The sequence below is a fragment of the Anabrus simplex genome, chromosome 5 (assembly GCF_040414725.1).
Source record: "Anabrus simplex isolate iqAnaSimp1 chromosome 5, ASM4041472v1, whole genome shotgun sequence".
Taxonomy (NCBI): Eukaryota; Metazoa; Arthropoda; class Insecta; order Orthoptera; family Tettigoniidae; genus Anabrus; species Anabrus simplex.
In genome coordinates, this window is record NC_090269.1 from 210229684 (window position 1) to 210252742 (window position 23059).

Genomic DNA, 23059 nt, shown 5'->3' on the forward strand with positions numbered 1-23059 from the left:
CTTCTTGCACCTCTGCGATCCACAAATACCCCAGGACATTAATACTTCGTGATTCTTTTCCTCCTGCGAAGCACTTCAGTCAGGCGTCTCGGCATGCTCTTCACGAGTTTTCTTATGGTGGAATGGGACAATTTTTCCCACTCTTCTTGCAGTCGTCTCTTCACATCAGCTTTGGAATTTATGGGAAGTTTCCGGATGTTGTTTTCCAGTATATCCCACAAAGTCTCTATGGGGTTAATGTCAGGGCTTTGTGGGAGGGGGGGGGGGAGGATTCACAACTGTAGGACAGTTCTGAAACAAATATAGCTCTACATTATAGGCCGTATGTTTCGGGTCGCTGTCCTGATAAAATTTAAAACAGTCCCCAACTCCCATATTTTCTGCACTTTTCTTCAGGTAATTTTTTTAATGTGAAGATACTGCTGGTGGTCCATGTTTCCGTCCATAAAAACCAGCTCACATACTCCTTGAGCCGACATATAGCCCCACACCATAACATGTCCCCCTCCATGTTTTACCATTGACTTCATACTTCTTTCTTCACACTTTTTATTGGGCTGTTTCCAAACTATGATGTGCCCATCTGAGCATTCATCGCAGAAAATGACAGTCTTCCACCAATTCATGTCTTTGGCAAGATGCTCTTTAGCAAATCGTTGTCGCTTGATCCTATTTATTTCGTTGATATAGGGCTTCCTTCTCGCAGTTCGCCGGTGATAATCACCTCTATATAACACCCTCCGGATTGTACTTGCACTATACTTGTACTGAACTTGCTCTCAGCTGCAGTAGCAATAGTGGTTGTAGTAAGACGTGGATTTATTTTCACTTTTCTTACTACTGCCCTCTCTTCTCTCCTAGTAAGGACCTGTCTGTGGCAAATTTTCACTCCTGTCTTGAAATTTGTATCGGCAGATAGTACCGTTAACAGTAATTTTCTTCATGTTCAGCAAATCTGAGATTTGTCGACATGTTTTCCGTTTCTCATGATGGAATATTACTAATTGCCTTTGATCAAATGCACTGTTGTTTCCTCTGCGTCCCATTTCACTCGTGAATCGTTGTCCGTTTTGTGCATTAGGAAGGCACTGATTGGGACCTGACTGCACAGCACATAACAAGTGCAAAGCATAGCTTGAGTAGCTAAACATCTCCAGTCCGAAAAAAATTGACCAGCAAATTTTCGTACTTCAAATAAATAAAAGATATTATTACTTTGTAAACTCACCTACAAATCACAATTGGATAATTCCAGTACCTATGAAGTGCATTAAATTTAGAGTTTAGAAATTTCGCATTTATTACCTGTTCTTTCTTCAGTAACAGGGGTATTACATGTATAGATTATTATGTCCGTAAAATTCTGACTGTCACTGCACTTGTGTTAATTTATGGACAAGATAACTAACAAGTAGTGGCATTAATCACCAAATTTTCTGTTCATAGTGAAACAAATGCATTACGATCGTGTATGAGTTTCATTGTGACTCACTGTATTAGCCACAAAAGTTTTGTAAAATGCCCTACTGCTAACTTCAAGTCACTGACAAGCTCGTCTATTAACATGTTAAATGAACAAGGGGAACCAACAGTGTCCTGAAGGCCAATTTTTACTAACTTTAACGAGGAAAGCACGCGCAGATGTATGAAGATATTTAACTGTTTAATTTTTATCTGAAATCTACAAAACTTCAAGCAGCTGTGCCTGTAGCGTTTTAAGACGTTCGAAATTGCAACTTTCATAGTTAATAAGGGTACCCTTTCTAATATGTGCAATGATTTTGTAGACGATTTTTATACTCGGCATCAACCGTATGATGAAAGAGAAAACTACTCAATACTTGAACCGCAATGGACCGGGCGAGTTGGCCGTGCGGTTAGCGGCGCACAGCCGTGAGCTTGAATCTGGGAGATAGTGGGTTTGAACCACACTGTCGGCAGCCCTTGAAGACGATTTTCCGTGGTTTCCCATTTTCACACCAGGCAAATGCTGGAACTGTACCTTAAATAAGGCCACGGCCACTTCCTTCTCACTCCTAGGTTTTTCCTATCCCATCGTCGCCATAAGACCTATCTGTGTCGATGCGACGTAAAGCAGATTGTAATGAGAACCGATTAGAAGATATATAGGGATGTACCTTCAGGGAAACGGGGTGAGCTAGGGAGCGGTGATGACAGTATAGGAAGCATGACGTCAAATAAGGATGACATTAAATTGTTAGTGTTAAACGGTACAAGTATTGTAAAGAAAGGAATACAATTAATTTGATATACCAGATATTGTAATAGGAACTGAGTGATGGCTGAGAAGGGATATTATGGGCGCGGAAATTTTCTCACGGCAGTGGATTGTTTATCGTAGAGAGGAGGAGGAGGGGGGGGGGCAGTATTCATACTCATGAAAGGAATGCTTATAAGCTACGAAACAGTTAAACATTAGAAACATAACATTCTAGGTGTAAGACTCATCTGTAAAGAAAATAGGCAACTTGCTATGTTTCGGGTGTACAGACCTGGCAAGGCCTGCACTGACGCTGACGCGGAATTATTTTATAAGGTAAGCAGCTACGGTAGGTGGTGAACGACACAGAAAGAAACGTTATTGTAGCGGGTGATCTGAACTTACCAAATGTTAACTGGCAACAGAGTGCGAACGATAGAAAGCAGGACCAACAAATCTGAGATTTGAATAAGTATGGGAAGGACAGCTGAATCAGAAGGTGGTGGAACCAACTAGATAAGAAAATATTCTAGACATGGTGCTGATAAAGTGAACTGATGGATGGTATAAGTGATCATGAAGTTGCCTCTGTCGGAGTTAAAAATAAATGTGATAGAAAGGAATGTCGTAAAAATATGACTATCGGGCAATACCATATAGTTAAGAGCTTTATTGGAAATGTTTTAAAAAGCAATTATGATTAATTGAAAATGGTAAATAAAAACGTATTCAGCCTATGGGATGCGTTTATAGCAATTGATGAGAAGTGTGAAAACGGGTATGTACATTTAAAAGTGGTAAGGAATGGTAAGGACTCATTATATTATGCCAGGAGAATAAAGAGATTAAGGAGGAGGTGCAGATCAGAAAGAAATAGAGTTAGGAATGCTTGCTTGAGTAATGAGAGATTGGAGGAGCTTACTAAGAAATGTAATTCAGAGAATAAGTCAGCTAAGGATAACATGATAACAAACATAACTGGCAGCCACATACATTTTAGGGAGAAATGGAAGGATATGCATAGATGCTTTAAGGCAGAAACACGTTCCAGGAAGGACATTCCAGGGATCATTAATTTTTTTTGCTAGTTGTTTTACGTCGCACCGTCACAGATAGGTCTTATGGCGACGATGGGGCAGGAAAGGCCTAGAAATGGGAAGGAAGCGGCCGTGGCCTTACTTAAGGTACAGCCCCAGCATTTGGCTGGTATGAAGATGGGAAACCACGGAAAACCATTTTCAGGGCTGCCGACAGTGGGGTTCGAACCCACTATCTCCCGGATGCGAGGTGGGATCATTGATGAACAAGGTGAGTGTACATGTGAGGACTTTAAGAGGGCAGAAGTATTCAGTCAGCAATATGTCAAGGTACTAGAATATAAGGATAATGTCCAGATACAAGAAGCTACTAATAGTGGAGAATTACTCAAATTTACCCATGATAATAAGATAATAGGCAACTTGATAGTTATATTGGAAATTTATGGAAATTATAAAACTCGCTATGCTCGTTTTATAAACATATTCATGTCTAAATTATTGCCATTACAGGCAGGTTACATACGACTGTTTTTGCTCGACGAAAATTATAACTCTCTTTTTTAAATATTCATAAATTTCTGTCGAGATGTCGCTTGACAGTTGAGTTTACTGAACAGAGCACAGAGCGCATGCGCTGAGTTGGGTTTTTTTTTTTTTTTTTTTTTTGCTAGTGGCTTTACGTCGCACCGACACAGATAGGTCCTATGGCGACGATTGGATAGGAAAGGCCTAGGAGCTGGAACGCTGGAACGAAACGGCCGTGACCTTAATTTTTTCAAATGGGAAACCACGGAAGACCATTTTCAGGGCTACCGACAGTGGGATTCGAACCCACTATCTCCCGGATGCGAACTCACAGCTGTGCGTGCGCTGAGTTATTGATTTTCCGTGAGTGGATCAGAGACTCTGACAATGACATATGTTTTCAAAACTTTAGTAGAAGCTTATCATAACCTAGCTTTATTTCAAAATATACAAATTGTTTACTGTACAGTTGGTGACGTGAATTTGCGGGAATGTGCCCTGTGGTTGTGGAATATTGGAAGTAGAAGGAAGGTGCATTGATGTTAATGTATGTGTCCGACATGTTTGATTTTGGAAATAAGTGCGAAGGTAGTGCGTTGAGCGCAGGTGCGATGTTATCCTTACCTAATTGATCAAACAGTTGTATCATAATGAAAATCTGAACTCTAATTGATGGAGAACCTGTATCATACTGAAAATCTGAACTCTGATTGGCGGAGAACCTGTATCATACTGAAAATCTGAACTCTGATCGGCGGAGAACCTGTATGATATTGAAAATCTGAACTCTGATTGATGGAGAACCTGTATCATACTGAAAATCTGAACTCTGATCGGCGGAGAACCTGTATCATAATGAAACTTGGAACTATAATGAGCCTCATTAAGATTCAGTTTTCTGGCATGTAATATTTATATTTCGGCATCGTCGAGCATAAAAGACATTTACAAAAAGATACAAAAGTTGACAACTAGAAAAACGGCTGGGATTGATCAGATTTCTCGGGATATATTAAACCCTATAGGTTGGGATATAATGCCATATCTGAAATACTTATTTGATTACTGTTTGCATGAAGGAACGATACCAAATGAATGGAACGTTGCATTAGTAGCCCCAGTGTACAAGGGAAAGGGTGACAAACGTAAAGCCGGTAAGTACAAGCTAGTCAGCTTGGCATGCATTGTTTGTAATATCCGGGAAAGCATTCTTTCTGACTGTATTAGACATGTTTGTGAAATTGCTAACTGACTTGATAGAAGGCAGTTCGGGTTTAGGAAAGGTTATTCCAGTGAGGCTCGACTTGTAAGATTCTAGCACGATATAGCAGATAGTTTAGATTCAGAAGGTCAAATGGACTGTATCACTATTGACCTATCCAAGGCTTTTGATATGGTACATCATGGGAGATTACTGACGATTATGAGCGCTGTTGGACTAGATAAGGAGTGGTTGAATGGGTGGCTAAATTTATACAGTAGGTCACTTTCCCATTCATACACAACCCATTTCGTTATAAAGAGTCCTATGTGCTTGTATATTTATGGAAATTATTGATTAATAGATGTATGTCTTGAATGTAATAAGCATACACAACCCATTTCGTTATAAAGAGTTCTATGTGCTTGTATATTTATGGATTAATAGATGTATGTCGTGAATGTAATAAGAAGACGTAAACACTCAATGCACAAGTTTTTTGTTAGTGCAAATAATTTGTGTTTACACAAATAAAAACTGCATACACTCCAAAACTTCAAGTTACTTTGTTATTATTATTTTTTTTTGGCTATTTGCTTTACGTCGCACCGACACAGATAGGTCTTATGGCGACGATGCGATAGGAAAGGCCTAGGAAGTGGAAGGAAGCGGCCGTGGCCTTAATTAAGGCACAGCCCCGGCATGTGCCTGGTGTGAAAATGCGAAACCACGGAAAACCATCTTCAGGGCTGCCGACAGCGGGGCTCGAACCCACTATCTCCCGATTACTGGATACTGACCGCACTTAAGCGACTGCAGCTATCGAGCTCGGTACTTTGTTATTCATACACTAGCATAGATGGCGTCATCCGACAACATTGAACGGGGCATACGTAATGTAAGTAGTGGTGCTGCGAGGAGAGGTTTTGCTGGTTGTGTTCGTCTTAGACCTGTGAGAGTACTGGTAGAAATGGGTAAGGGTAAAGAGCTTGGATATAAGCTGAAACAGACAATTGTCAATTTAGCACTTATAGGGTACACACACCATACGAAAAATAGGAGTCATGGTGAAGAAAAATTATGCCACTGTTCAATATGTCGTGAATAAGTTTAAGTACGAAGAGTCGGTGAAGAATGTGCCAAGAAAACCCAAACAAAAAGAAACTAAACCTACAAGCAGAAAGACTTATTGTGAGGCAAGTGAAATCCAACCCTCTCGTAAGTACTCCAAAGCTGCGGGCAGTGCTGGAAGCTGCTACTGGGAAGAAAATATGTATTCAGACTGTCCTGCGAGTTTTATAACGACACGGTTACCATGGCCGTGTACTAAGGAAGAGGCCCTATGTTAGTAAGAAGAACCATACTGCAAGACTGCTCTTTGAAAAAAAAACCCACGTAAACAAGGACCAGGAGTTTTGGAACCATGTCATCTGGTTCGATGAAACTAAAATCGATCTGTTTGGTTCCGATGGTGCCCGTAGGGTGTGGAAAAATACCAATACGGACAACGATGTGGCCAATACAATTCCCACAGTGAAACACGGAGGTGGATCGGTTATGATGTGGGGGTGTATGTCGGCACAAGGTGTAGAAAATATTCAATTTATTGAAGGCACGATGGACAAAGTAGTGTACAATAATATTGTGAAGAACAATGTTAATCAAAAAGCTGAAAAACTGGGAATGCTTCCGACCTACATGTTTCAACAGGAAAACGACCACAAACATACCACTGCTTTGAACAAGGAGCAGTTAATTTGGAACATTCCAAAACAATTAAAAACATCTCCCCAATCTGCTGTCTTAAAACCTATTGGACATTAATGGGTTTTGAATTCTAGGGTTCACAGTAGAAAGGTTTCATCCAAAGATGAGTTAAAACGAGTGGTGACCCAAGAATGGTACAGTATCAGCCATGAAACGTGTACGAGGCTAGTAAATTCCATGCAGCGTAGGTGCCAAGCTGTCATTAAAGCAAATGGTTACTCTACAAAGTACTAGGATTTGTTCTGTGGTTCATTTCATTCATCTGTTTAGTTGAAGAACTGGCATCTGTATGAATAACAATGTGACGTAGGAAAAGGTCATGTTTTGTTATATTCTCCAGTATTTTTAATACATGTTATAAATATTGTTTTTGTATGGCATTGTAAAGAAATCCACCAGAAATAAATTTCTTAAAATACAATTACTGTAACATCCACTTGAATGTCCAAAATATACTGCTCTTTTCACAACATGAAACTGTATGAATAAGAAAGTGACATACTGTAGAAGAAATAACTCATAGAATTAGTGTAGGTGAAGTGTTATCTGATCCAGTATGATCAAGAGGGAAAAAGTGGGGTGGGGGTCCCGCAGGGCAGTATTATTAGACCTTTATGTTCTTACGAATGATATGAGTACAGAATTAGAATCACATATAAGGCTTCTTGCGGACGATGTTATACTGTATGGAGCAGTAAATACGTTTCAGGGTTGTGAGCGATTGCAAGGGGACCCGAACAATGTCGTGAGATGGACAGCAGACAGTGGTTTGATAGTAAACGGGATGAAAAGTCAGATTGTAAGCTTCATCAAGAGGAAAGTCCTCTCAGTTTTAGTATTGTGTTGAGGGGGTGAACGTACCTCACGGGGAACTCTAAGTACCTAGCTGTTAATATAAACAATGATCTTCATTGTAGTAATAATATTAACGAGGTTGTTAAATAAGGTTACAGATCTCTTCACACGGTTATAAGAGTATTTAGGGGTTGTAGTAACGATCTAAAGGAAAGGGCGTATACTTAAGTCGCTAGTAAGAGCCCAATTAGAGTAAGGTTCCAGTGCATGGAACCCACACCAGGATTATATGATACGAGAAGTGGAAAACAGCACGATTTGTTCTGAGTGAATTCCGACAAATGAGTAGTGTTACGAAAATGTTGCAGTCTTTGGACTGGGAAGACTTGGGAGTAAGGAGACGAGAAGCTCGACTGAGTGGTATGTTTCGACCCGTCACTGGGGAGATGGCGTGGAATGACATTAGTAGACGAATAACCTTGAGCGGAGCTTTTAAAAGTAGGAAAGATCATGATATGAAGATAAAGATGGGGGAAATATACATTTATAGGACTGGAATAATTTATCAAGGGAAATGTTCGATGCATTTCAAAAGTTCTTTGAAAAGGTTTATGTGAAAGCTAGGTAAACAATTGATAGGGAATCTATTACCCAGGAGACAGCCCTAAATGCAGACCATTGATTCATTGATTGGAAGAATATTCGAAGCCTATGCATATAGAAATAGGAAATCTGACAAAATCGGCGGTGGAAGAAGTAGTTAAGAAAGAGCAGGAGCCGTTCCAGTAGCTCGGTGGGTTCGCGAAATGAGGCTCCAGCTCGTTCCGCACCTGTTGGGGCTCACGCGACCTAACCAGCCCTCCACATGTTGCTCTCTGACCACTAATTACCAGACTATTAATAATTACCCGGGTTCCTCTTTTACTTGTGGTTTTCCAACAGGCAAGATGGCCTCGTTACGGTGCTGGATATCCTCAGTAATGCCTACCTACATTCACCAGGGACACGTCTAGATTTCTTCCCGCTATGGGGTACAAGAATCGTGTACATGGAAGTGACACAGATATGTTAAAATCCTAATTACAGTCCGCTGTAGTAACAAGAAAACAATCTCAACAACTGAAGTCTGATAAATAAGGGTGGAATCTAAATTTCTGTTTTGTGTACGCAGATTACCAAGTTGTGATCCCACTATTTATTACTGACTTTTGACTCTTATTTACCAGCGAATGTCAATTGTACCCTTCCAAAGCATTTTACTTCGGAGGATCCTTTTGATATCGTGTTCAGCTCCTGGTTAGTTCCTAAAATCTCTAGGTATAATATGAAGATAATAGCTGTCATTGCTCCATTAAACATAAAATTGTACTTTTATCTCATTTGTTTTTGTTGTTGTTGCTAATGGTTTTACCTCATATCGGCGCAAACAAGTCTTATGGCGACGATGAGACAGAACAAGGCCAGAACTTAGAAGTAAGATACAGCCCCAGCATTCGCTTGGTGTGAAAATGAGAAACTATGGAAATCTATCTTCAGAGCTGCCGACGGATGGGTTAAAGCCCATCATCTCCCAAATACGAAGCTACAACTACATGGCCCTTCCTCGGTAAAAAAAAAAAAAAAGTTTCTCTTAGTGAACTTATCACCCTATTCTATTTCCTCTAAGAACTAAAGAATAGTGCTCCAAGATTCTGTTCAGGAGGTCCCTAATATCGACAACGGGGAATGTAACGGTCTAGCAAACAGATATTACAGGAGTTACGATATGACAATACATCCACTTCTCCTCAAATGAAAGCAGTTGGTGGTCATTAGATCAAGGATACGTGAGGGATATTCGAGTTAACTGGTGTTTTACAGAACAAAACAACGAGATTATCAGCGTCCCAAAAGAGAAGAGCTGACCGAGGGAGATCAGCTAGTCCAGACGAAAGAGAGAAGCTTGACATAAGTAGATAAAAAGTAATGCCAATTCAAGTAAGGCCCTTCCCCATGCGTATATCGTGTGAGCCCATTTGAGTTTTTCTTTTCTTTTCTATTTGTTTTACGTCGCACCGACACAGATAGCTCTTATGGCGACGATGGGACAGGAAAGGTCTAGGAGTTGGAAGAAAGCGGCCATGGCCTTAAGGTGCAGCCCCAGCATTTGCCTGGTGTGAAAATGGGAAACCACGGAAAACCATATTCAGGGCTGCCGACAGTGGGATTCGAACCCACTATCTCCCGGATGCAAGCTCATAGCCGCGCGCTCCTAACCGCACAGCCAACTCGCCCGGTCCAATAGAAGTTAAGATGCAAGTTAACTTTCCCGGTCCAAGCTGTGCAGATCTTACGAAGTTCCTGTAGTTACAATGCGAGCAGACACGGTTTTGAAGCCTATGTAATTTGTTGTGGTAATTCATCACAACCTAGCAAGTATCAATTAACATGATTTTTTAAACAAATAGCACTTAGGTAGGATACTTAGTTTTACTTCAACGTGTAATTGAGCGTGATTCTCTTTCAGGTTCTAGTCGAGTGCTATTCGAAGGAGTAAACCAATGGTGCCAACTTATTTTGCTTAGATGCTGAAAAAGCTACATAGAGGGCAAGAAACAAAATGCACCGATATTGCTCACAATAAGAAAAATTGACGAACATCCTAAAGAACGAGGTACTGAGTATTTCAGTATGACCGCAGAACAGCAAGTAGAAGAGACCACTGAACCTAGTTCTGAACTCTCCGAAATGAATATTCAATTACGAAGAATGATATCCTAAAAATCTAGTATTTAGCTCTACCTGGAGTGAAATACTTGGGCTTGACTACTTCACCCATCTACTCTTAAAAGTATGTCTTCCGACAATAATCTGGTCGAGTGTGTGTCGCACCTTGATTGTACTCAGAATCAGTCTTATCGATCGTCACGAGGTCCTTCGGCTAACCAAGGTAAGAACGTACAGTATCTCATGCAGTATACTGCTGTAACATTTCTCGATATAGTATAGTACGATTAATTGATGATTACCGAGTGAGTGGCGCGGTTTGGGTCACGTAGCTGTCAGCTTGCATTCGGGAGATAGTGGGTTCGAACCACACTGTCGGCAGCCCTGAAGTTGATTTTCCACGGTTTCCCATTTTCACGCCAGGCGAATGCTGGGGCTGTAAATTAATGCCAGTGCCGCTTCCTTCCCATTCCTAGTCCTTTCCTATTCCATCGCCACCATCTGTGTCGGAGCGACGAAAAGCAAATTGCAATTTTTTTAAAATGTTATGATTATCTTCAGCACTGAACGACATAAAATCAAACGGCAAGTTTCGTCTTTATAATATGCCACGCATCGTTTTCGAACTGCTGTTGTTAGATTAAAATGTCGGGCTGACTGCTCATACGGTATAAACCTGACCTTCTGAACTCCAGTCGGTGGGTTCCATCCCGACTCAGTCCATTGGTATTTCACTGTGCTCAAATACTCCAGCTTCGTATCAGTATATTTTTCAGAACGTAAAATAACGCCTGCGGGACAAAATTCGACTCCATGACTTCAATTAAAATATTTGGATATCACGGTGGTTAGGATAATTTTGTTTCACTGTCCTATTAAATACGGCGAGGTCGTAGTTGAGTGGTCAAGTAAGTAGCTTAAGTTACTTCCTTCGAAGAGACACTGACTAGTAAAGAAAGGGTGCTCCCGTTCCATTCTTTAATAAACCGCCACGGCAGGAAAACAGTGAGTATGAGTGGTTTAACTCGCAGTGCTAATTGCTATCACGGTCCTCCATGACCCGCTTAGCAGCTAGGAAAATACGATGCTGAGAAAGAGAAACATTATGCACTTACTAACACTACGGTTGACCGGTAGCCTCCTTGCATTCAAGAATTTGGCACGCTGATTGCTGGGGTGGTCAGACTACTTAATGACTGCTTCGACCGTAACGAAGTGGAAAGTAGCTGGGGGCTACCTTACAATGCGTGCCTGTATACTGCTTAACCACCGCCATTAAGTGTCCAGGAAGTCGTCCCATTGATCATCATTTCAACTTAGCCTACCTCCTACTCGCTATTCACATTTTCATTAGAGACTATAGAAAACATTTATTAACTTTCTTTTTTCTTTCCTTCCTTCCTTCTTTCTTTATCCACAAATCAAGCTAAACATGATTCGCATCTAAAGTGCGAGAGATTCCAGACCAAATGCTCAGTTCTTTGGCTGACTTTACTTCATGGCAGTGGAAGCTGTTAGCTAGAGGCACCTGTTTGTGGTGATTTCTTTTGGCCTAATTTCGTCATTTTAAAAAGTTATTTTGGTATCTCTTTTCGCTATTTTCATTTTACTTCGTCAATAATTTCGCTATTTTTTCCTCACTTCAGTAATGAAACTTAAACCAAAAGGTAGTTAATAGCATATTTTCAACGAAACATATTTTATTTTTACATAAATGTATAAGAAACATAGATTTATGCTTGTACTGAAAACACACATTGTATATATTAAAAAAAGCATGGATGTTTGGAAAAAATTATCCTGTCACTTTAACAAGACATAGGGCCTAGCCTACAAACATAATTTACACATCAGTCTGAAAAAGACAGAGAGAGGACTGTTCTCTTGTCAGACATCCTAGTACATTACATTGAAAATGACCTCTCGTATTACTGACCGGGATGCATAAAGCTTTCACTGCAGCTTCCACAAAATGCCCATTTATTCTGACATCAAGGAAAGAAGATTGGCTATCACATCAATATCTTTACCTGCTCTATCATGAACGACCAACTAGTTCTCCAAACACGGTGTATGGCTGAAGATATTCTGATGCTGAAGGTTCTTGAAGGATGGGAATTTGCTTTATTAGATGCGGGACTTCATCATTTTCTAAATCACCTTTCATTATGCTCCTTGGATCAAAGCGTTATTCCACATAACGTCGCTAATTATTTCGCGATTTTGTTTAAAGGCAAATAATTTCGCGTTTTGAGCCAAATTTGTAAAATTTCGCGATTTCGCGCTTTGCGAAAAACAGCGGTGCCTCTACTGATAGCCTAAGTATGTCTATCGTCTACTTCGTGAATAAGTTACAGGTAACCGATATGAAAACAGTGAAAAAGACTGCATATACAAACAAATGAGGAAATGGCAAAAGGGTATTCATAGCTGAGAGGTAAAGGTAAAAGAAGTGAACACTTTGGACGTAGACGTGCATATTAATCAACTTCTGTGAAGAACTCGAGTACAAAGAATGAAGGAGGCTAGGCTACCTAGAGGAATAATGGACTTGGTCAGGAAAGGTAAGATAAGCAAAGGGTGGCCTGAAACTCAGACTGCGGCTAAAAACAGAACATTAAGAACCCTCGGTCTGCCAAGTGATGGTGGTGGTGATGGTGGCAAAAGCAAAGCACAGTCATCTCCGTACAGGTCATGAAGGCCCTTGGAGGGGTGAAAGGTATAGGGTTCCATTATCTGTAACCGCGGCACTTGGTAGGGTAGAGTGGTTAGCTCTATGCCCGGCAACCTTTGCCCCCAGGAATTAACCTGGTTATATCATTGCCTGCTGCCATTTCTTGATGGATACAGTACTTTTGTATCCATCTCTTGGCACAGGCCAGAGTAAAGTGTAGCTTTCACCGAAGTCCCAGTCTCATCCATGGCTGTGACAATTTGGAAGCTGCTGGGGTATGGGTGGTGCTGAGTAATGACATTCAGAGCACGACTAGTGCATCTGAGTGTTATGAAAGGTGTTGCTCATAGGGTCAGTTGTGCTGTAATAGCACTTTCTGACCCAGTGAGGAAGGCAATGGCAAACTACCTCACTCCTCGTCTTGCCTAGTACGCCTCATTTTGGTGCTGCCATTGGTTTTTGCGGTTTCCTTATAACCGCATAACCTTTGGTGGTGCTATTTGAGGATCCAACCAGCCTCTGGGCTGATGACCTAACAGACAGACATCATACTTCATGTAGCTAAGTGAGCCTCAGGGCCATATGCAGCTCCGGAAGTGGAAAACTCGTTTCTTAAATTGTACGACTTCCTGACGGGAATCGAACCCACGTTCTTCCGGGTGAATCGAGGACGCCTTTACCGCCTTGGCCAGGCAGCCTTTGGTGGTGGTGGTGGTGATAATTATTTAAAGGAGAAGTACAACTACAGTAGATAGCCACACCATTTGGGCCGGCCAAGACGACTAGAACCCATCTAGATGACCGATAGATATTGAAATGTCACGAATTCACCGCTTTATCCGTACTGCCAGGCTCTTCTTCTTCTTCTTCTTCTTCTTCTTCTTCTTCTTCTTCTTCTTCTTCTTCTTCTTCTTCTTATGATGATGATGATGATGATGATGATGATGATGACGACGACGATGATGATGATGCTTGTTGTTTAAAGGGGCCTAACATCTAGGTCATCGGTCCCTAATGGTATGAAATGTAATGACAAATTTAAAAGTTCAATGGCCAGAATAAAAAATGTGATGAAGAATGAATGGATGGATGTAAATTTAAAATAATCAGTGGATCCGACCCAGAAACTTATACTGACCAAGGGACTGCTTCTAAAGCACAATCCTGCTGAATCGAGGATGCTCGTTGTCCAATGGGGTCCAAACTCCAGGTCAACAGTCCCTCATAATGGCACTTATCGCTAGTAAATAGAACCATCGTATGAGTCAAGTTGCTATACTAATTAAAAGTAGCGTAGACTCACGGTGTTCCAAACATTATGGTACTACTCACAAGCATAGTACGTCGCACATGTAACACAGGCCTATGGTGTTTCTCACATAATGGCGCCACCCATAGGCAACGCAAACCAATGGTGTTCATCATCTAGGTGTATTAATCATGGGCGCCGGTATTCCCATGGTGTTCCTCATATAGTGGGTACTATCCACAGGCAACTCAGACCCACAGTGTCGCTCATATAGTGGTACTAATCAAAAGTAACGCCCAGATCCGTGGTGTTTCTCACAACGGTACTAATCACGGGTACTGGAAACCCACAGTGAACCACTCTCTGCTGCTACTAATCACAAACCTATTGTGTACCTAACATAGTGGTACTGAAAATGAAATAGCGTATGGCTTTTTAGTGCCGGGAGTGTCCGAGGACAAGTTCGGCTCGCCAGATGCAGGTCTTTTGATTTGACTCCCATAGGCGACCTGCGCGTCGTGATGAAGACGACACATACATCCAGCCCCCGTGTCAGCGGAATTAACCAATTATGGTTAAAATTCTCGACCCTGCTGGGAATCGAACCCGGGATCCTGTGACCAAAGGCCAGCACGCTACCATTTAGCCATGGAGCCGGATATATTAGTGCCTCTTACCCAGAAGCTTCGGGTTTGATTTCCGGCTCATCTATGTAATCCTGATATGAGCGTGTGAAAGGATTCACTCAGCCTCCTGAAGTCAGCTACGGTGCTCTGATGAGAGAGACCGCGAACGTGATCAGAAGAGCCTGACCCCCTGTGGGTGGGGGACGCAGACGAAGAATACACCCGCAAGTAAAGGTGACCCATGGTGTTCCCCACGTGGTGGTACTAATCACAAGTAGTTTCATGGTTCTAGTACAATCATCCCTTGGTCGCCCCTTTTAGTCGCCTCTTACGACAGGCAGGGAATACCGTGGGTGTATTCTTCGTCTGCGTTCCCCACCCACAGGGGGTCCAGGCTTCGGGAGGCTGAGTGAATCCCTTCACACGCTCATATCAGGATTACATAGATGAGCCGGAAATCGAACCCGAAGCTTCTGGGTATGAGGCACAGGATATTCTCGCTATATTAAGAAGCTATATGACGTCCTACAAAATGGAGCTAAGTACTAGTTTCAAACAGTCGACTATGGAACAACAGAGTTCATTTACAGAGACTGGCAGCGTTTTTCTTTATGAACTGCATTGATAACAGATACTAGCAATGCAGTTCATAAAGAAAAATACTCCAGACAGCCAGTTTCAGTGTCGATAACCGAAAAATCACAACGATGCATCTTCCCAGTTACCATTTGAACTATGCCACAAGGAAAGTATTTTAATGTGTTGTGTCACGATGTCATAGTGATAACTTCTTCAATTGTACAGCTTGGTTTTCTGCGGGTTTTCACATCAGACAGTACAAGGCTAAGTGAACGTTCCGACATTCAGGCCAGGATCACAATCCCTCAACATGTCGAGATTCGAATCAGGAGTCCTCGGATGAGTGGCAGAAACACTACCTGAACACCGCGCGGCTAGAAGATCACATCACAATTCGACATCACACAAAAATGCTCTTCTAACCACAATGCTGATAACGGCCAAAAGACATTAAATGTCTGTGCCTCGGTAGTCAGCTGTTGAGGATGGTCGATCCTAAATGACTGAAGTGCTTCAAAGAGATAATTAATTTACCAATAAAATATAACAGCAAAGCTGGTATGTATCGTTCGAACAAAAACATTAACTGTTAATATATTATCTTTTATTTTTAAGTTTTAGTTAATAAATTCGGCATATACCAACAGAAAATTATCAACACGGTATATCCCAATGCTTTTCTTTATTATTGAATTAATGTTTTACACTAATAAATAGCATAAAGATAACAAAGAAAAGAGATGATTAGGCATTAACTGTTTACTTCAACATTACGAACTTATTATTTCTTTAAACCTTGCAGAGTTACACAGCATTATACAATTAAACTCACACTAGGCAAATACTGGGGCTGTACCTTAATTAAGGCCACGGCCGTTTCCTCCCCATTCCTAGGCTTTTCCTATCCCATCGTCGCCATAACACCTACCTGTGTCGGAACGACGTAAAGCAAATAGCAAAAAACAATTAAACTCGAAATCAAGGAGTGTCAACCGTATATTTATGATGGGACGTTGCGCTACAGTTCTCAGTCTAATGTAAGTGTATGTTTCGTACATACGATTTGAATTTATGCACCTTCGCTCCTTGTCAATCTACAGTTTTAAAACCAAGTTATTGCGATTGAAAAAGAAAATGAAAACCTACAACCTGTTATCCAGTCAGTGACCGAGTCAGGGATGGAATGAATGAAGCCTTTATTTTGCAGCAAGGATAGGAATTGTGCCGGCTGCCGAAGCCTGTCGCACTCCTCTGGGGCAATGATTAATGAATGACAGATAAAATGAAATGATAGTAGAGAGTGTTCCTGGAATGAAAGATGACAGGGAAAACCGGAGTACCCGGAGAAAAACCTGCCCCGTCTGTCGAATCAAAAAGCAACATCGTCACATTCTTATCAATGCGACTAATTTGTCATCATGTTTAAACATAAATAACTCGATTTGTTTGACTTTCTTTATTCAAATTCAGAACATAGATTAAATATTTGAGCGCGGCCAGTATCCAGTATTCGGGAGATAGTAGGTTCGAACCCCACTGTCGGCAGCCCTGAAAATGGTTTTCCGTGGTTTCCCATTTTCACACCTGGCAAATGCTGGGCTGTACCTTAATTAAGGCCACGGTCGCTTCCTTCCCACTCCTAGCCCTTCCCTGTCCCATCGTCGCCATAAGACCTATCTGTGTCGGTGCGACGTAAAGCAAGTAGCGTGTTTCTGCACAAGCATATGGGCCGTAGTACCCCTGGTATATACTGGATGTGCAAGCTGAAATGATGGAACGTAGACGATAGGAGAAGCAGAAACGTCTCAGTGAACACAATGTCGCAATCGAACTCGACGTTAGATAATGGATGATGATGATGATGATGATGATGATTGGTAGTGCACCAGTCCAGTTTTATGCCTCTGTACGACATATCGCATCAAGATATGGTTAAAGAGGATAGACCTTGGACCCCATGGTCGCCTTAAACCTATACTAATTACTACAACAGAATTATTCCAGTAAGAGGGTTTCTACAAATACTTCTGCTATACTACACAATGCCAGCATACACCGTGGAGGAATACTGGAACAGCGATTATTATTATTATTATTATTATTATTATTATTATTATTATTATTATCATTATTATCGTATGGCATTTACAAGCACAGTGTGTAAAAATATACAATTAACATACAAATTAAAATATAGAGGTAATTAAACTAGAACGTCCAGCTTCGACAACCAGTCCACTGCACTCTGTGTCAATTCACGCAGAGTCCGTAAACCGTCCTTAAATGCTGACAGTGGACAGCTCTCAACAACATGAAGCAATGTCTGCTTCTCAGCACCACACTCACACGCAGCACTTTCACAATATCCCCACGTTTTCATCATATATCGGCACCTGCCGTGGCCTGTTCTGAAACGGTTGAGTTTTGACCATTCATGTCGAGGAAGATCGAAACCTGGCACTTTCTTCGTTGGGTCTTTAATCAGAAAGGCGTTGGTGGGTGGACATCCCATCGCTGTCTCCATTCTGCTGTTACACTGAATTTTTCATAGGAGTGTAGATCAGTCCAGAGTGGATTCCTGGATTTTAACCTCATCACAGGTGGATCTCGTAAGGCATTGAACAAAAGTGAGTTCCTGTGTGTAAAGGTCTTCTTGAGCAACTGTACTTTCGCTGCTTTTCTCCTCAGATCTGGAGGAGCAATGTTTGCTAAAACAGGCAGCCACTGAGTAGGAGTGGACCTCACTGTACCAGTAACAATTCTCATGGTTTCATTGAGCTGTAGGTCAATCTTGCTCGAATGTACGCTGTTTTCCCACACAGGAGCGCAGTACTCACCAGCCGAGTATGTTAGAGAAAGTGAAGCAGTGTTTGCATCTGCACCCCAGTTGCTGCCCGCTAGTTTATGCAGTAGATTTACTCTTGTACTCAGCTTCTTTGACAGATTCGAGCAATGCTGTTTGAACGACGGAATAGTGATTGTCGATGCCTGTAAACAACTCTTATTTAATACAGTATTGTATAGTACCATATTAGACCATACTTGTTCAAAGCTATAGACTAAACATTATGTTAAATAAAAGTTATTGTTACCGAAAAGCCTATATCCGTTTATGGTGAGACAGTGTTCACAGATTACTAGAACATTTTTTAAAATATATATATATATATATTCATTGACCTGTCTCACTCTCATCCATGGTTTTGGCGATATGAAAATAACTGAAGTAACTGAAGTAATGCAGCCAGCTCCTGTTACAGATGGTTCAAAATTGTCACTTGTAGTGTCGGTTGGTATGTACAGTCGCTCAATAGAATTAGCGCATATTATTGCACAAGTTACTCGCAGGTATACTTCACTCAAACAACTGAACCTATCGATATAATGCTTGTTGTGGATATCCACAGGGTTTCTAACTGCATCGGAAGTGAATTATAATTTGATAATCCATAGTTAAAATTAAGTCTAATAAAATGTTAATGCGTGCCTGTATTTCAGGGTGCTTCACACAATGATATGTAATAGCTCCTTCTGGATCAGTGAGGAAAGCAACAGTAAATTACCTAACTTCACATTTCCCTCATCTTCGGCGCCACTAGGCTGTTTGTGACACCTGATGGCGAGACTGTTGGGCATCCAAAACCAACCTTTCAGCTGAAGATTAGACACCACCAAAAAAAAATAACCCATTGTTACCGAGGTGTAAGCTGTGTTTCGGTTACTTGGTACTGACTACGACAACGTACACTAGGTGTACAAACGCATAAAGCACACGATGCGTCCATTCTTACAAGCAATCACGTCAATGACGAAGCGTCTTAGGTGAGGTCACAAAATAATTAACTGGGACATCGTATGGTACTCTATGGCATTTAGTAATGAGAGCAGATTCTACCTTCATGAAAGAGATGGTCATCTACGTGTATGGTGTTTGTAGGGTTAACACTCACAAGCGCCATAAACGTCCACAACATTGTTCATTCCGTCTTGGTGCTATTCCTGCATCAACAAAGCGATGTACTGTTCCAGCAGGATAATGTCCGTTCCTGTGCTGTTCGCATTACGCAACATGCACTGCAAGAATTTCGACAACTTCCCTGGTCGGTACGATCACCGACTTCTTCCCGCCCTTAAACATGACGGTCGAGGTCTGACGTGTTTTGTTCGACCGCCAAAAGATCGTGAAGAATTAATCTTGATGCAAGAGGTGTAAATTAAACGCAGAAGTTCACGGCTATATAACTGGCTAGGAAGGGTTTGCAGGATATTAATATGGTGCCTCAGTACAATCGGTCTACACTATACTTCCTAACCTGTGCATGTAATCATTATTATCAGCAGAAATACTGAAGGTGTTGAAACCTGTTTTGTACTTTCTTCGGCTGTCAGTCCTATTGCTTCTGCCGCTCTGGCGGTTAAATTACGGGAGTGCATGACGAGCTGTGTCACAAAGCCAGCCTGTATCATTCTGTAAAACAAAAGTTTTCCACAAGTAGACATTTTATCGCCCTTATTACTCTATTTCTTAGAGGATCTAAAATTTGTGTTGTTCTACAAGCAGATATTCATGCATGATACGGTGAAAAGTCGGTCGCAAATATAAAATTTTCAAGATTTTATCAAACTGGATTGCTAATTTTATATCCCGTGATATTACTCTCACTGTTGGTTTATTACTCCGTCAGCAAGATATGTAATGTTCAGCAGTATATGGACCCTTAACGAATTTGACAATACTGCATGAACCACATGAACTACACAAATATTACACAGAGAGAGGACTTACCTTGCCGGTAATGATAATGGGTACATTGACTGCCTGCATAGACCAAAGCATATCCACTGGTGTGAAGCCACTCAACAGGACGAAGAGGAGAATAACATAGGAGATGACGAAACCAACAGCTCGCACTAGAGAACCCCCATAAAGGAGCACTAGAGTGGCAATGATGGCAGTCTGGACGGCAAGGAACAGGCCTTCACCCCAAGCGCTGAAATAATAATAATAATAATAATAATAATAATAATAATAATAATAATAATAATAATAATAATAATAATAATAATAATAATTGTACCAGGGGTACACCTTCCCTTCCTGTTTGTATTGTGCGCCTTTTCTACTACGGCCATCTCTGATAGCAACTCAGAACTTTTGAACTGTTGTCTAAGTTTTCCGCCGATCGTTAGATGGCTCTAACGCAGATTTTGCCACAACGCTGTCCAACTTCCAACATTTCAATATTTGCAGAATTATATGAAAATCGTTTGTTGTTCTAAACGCTGTCAAAGCATTTGAATGATTTCTTCACCTCCAAATTCTCCAGTTGAATGGAATGAAATATTAAAATTACTGGAAGTACGGACTAAAGCACTGTCAAGCAACAGAACGTTGGAATACTTTTATTTTAACATACTGTTATGAATAAAACACTGTTTTATCGCTCTAATTTATTTTAGGATGTCCTAAGAGTAAAGGTATAAAAATTGCTGATGATATGGCACTTATAGCCAAAAACATACTAGATGCACAAAAGCAACTTGATATTCTACAAGAACAAGCAGCAAAAATCGGACAAATATCATACGAAAAAACTAAATATATGACTGACATAAAAATGCACCACAAGAACTTACCATTGGCACTAACAAAATCTCAAGGGTGAATGAATTCAAATATCTAGGTAAATGGATTACGGAAAAATATAATGAAAGGAAATCCATAACTTCAAGAATTCAAAAGATAGAAACTGCTTTCCAACTAACAAGAACCGTTTACAATAAACTATGTCTTTCATGGAACAATAAGATACGACATTACAATACAGTAGTTAAACCAGAAGCACTCTACGCTGCGGAAACTCTCAACAGACAACAAAAGGGATTAAATGAACAATCAGAAATTAAAGAACGAAAAATCATGAAAAAATCTTAGGACCAAGAATCATAAACGGAACTCATCACCCTAAACCTAACATTGAAATATAAAAGCACATTTCCAAAATTAGAGATGCAATTCGAATGCGACGAATCCAATTTGCAGGGCATTTGGAACGAATGAACCCTAACAGACTTTCACATCAAATTTACAAATTTCTACAAAACAAGGTCACTAGATCAAAGGGGTACAAATCATTAGAGAAAGACCTCGCTGAATTAGGATCGCCAAATGTACAAGATAGAAAGGAAATACAAAACAGCATTCAAACACGGGGATTTGAGGAACAAGAAATGAAACCCACACGATCGGCATGGTCGGAGGATCGGAGACGTGCACAATCATTGAAGATGAAGAACTACTGTGCAAAAAAGAAGGCCGAAAAATGTTGATTCCGCGTGGTCCTAGGTGACCCATTCGGAAAGAAGAAGATATGCGCACACACACACACACACACACACACACACACACACACACACACACACACACACACACAGCAGGGCGTCCGGCTCGTTGGTATCACCTCCAAGTCCACTCACCCCATACAGCACCTGCGTGCAGACAGCTACGTCTGAACACAGGGCTACTGGCCACAAAACACACGATGACTGTTCCCTGATTCGATTCCAAAGAGAGTCCAGTAATTCACACACTCAAACGCAGTGAACAACTAACTAGCAACAGCTCAACAGTGTTAAACAGCAGGACAATACTCCTCACAATAACGGCAGTTAACACTGCTCCATTTCTACATACATCATCGTTTCGTACACAGACTGCAATCGTTGACTTTACGACGCTTCTCAGTCCACAGAAGTACACACACGCGCGCGCGCGCGCGCGCAGTCGTCCGTTCCGTACGCGACGATACTCTGACTCCGGTGGGACAATGACAGCAGCCAACACTACTACCAACGACCCAGTCCAGCTACTCACTCGCTACACCGACGCAACAAGAAGTAAAAACTCCTCATTCAGACTCTGGCGGGACAATGGCGACAGCCAACACCGCTGTCAACCCTCACACCAACACAATGACTCCAACTCTGTTTGTGGCTAGCCTCCTTTTATGGCTCAGGTGATGAGTACTGGAATATTCACGATATGGCTACAGACGAAATATTCTCGTTGGATATTCCAAAAACTCACAAGGAACCAGACGAAGAGAATAATACAAGGAAATGCCGGTCATGCCCTACAGGCCGGCTGGGAGCTCCCCGGTCATCTGACTCACTAGTCCCTTCCAGGAAGTACCGAAGGGGACTACCAAAGGAATGGAACGTAACAACATGTAGATCTAATGAGATCATAAATTCTCAACGCCATATTCTTGTAGACTTCTTTCCTCCAGATTAAACGAATGATTCTTTCGTAAAACAAATTACGGGATGAAATGTCACCCAAAAAAACTGAATGACTATACGATTACAGAAGCTTTGAACGTTAAAGTTTTTTCAATATACAGCTAATTGCATTTGTCTTATACAACAGCATATGGAACTAGTGTTTTGCTTTACTGAAAATGTCCTGGAAGATAAGTAAAGAAAAATCGAGACATCAGGATTTTTTTTTTGCTAGTAGCTTTACGTAATACCGATACAGATAGGTCTTATGGCGACGATGGGATAGGAAAGGCCTAGGAGTTGGGAGGAAGCGGCCATGGCCTTAAGGTACAGCACCAGCATTTGCCTAGTATGAAAATAGGAAACCACGGAAAACCATCTTCAGGGCTGCCGAC

General features: G+C 41.2%; 1 protein-coding gene across 2 annotated transcripts in view; it reads right to left on the minus strand.

Moving 5' to 3' along the window:
• Positions 1-23059, minus strand: part of LOC136873920 (mannose-P-dolichol utilization defect 1 protein homolog) — a 543576-nt gene that overhangs the window by 276803 nt on the left and 243714 nt on the right. For both annotated transcript variants that reach the window (XM_067147272.2, XM_067147271.2), the window contains exon 4: positions 20170-20374. In XM_067147272.2, the coding sequence (XP_067003373.1) occupies positions 20170-20374 (205 nt within the window). The remainder of the gene's footprint in view (positions 1-20169; positions 20375-23059) is intronic.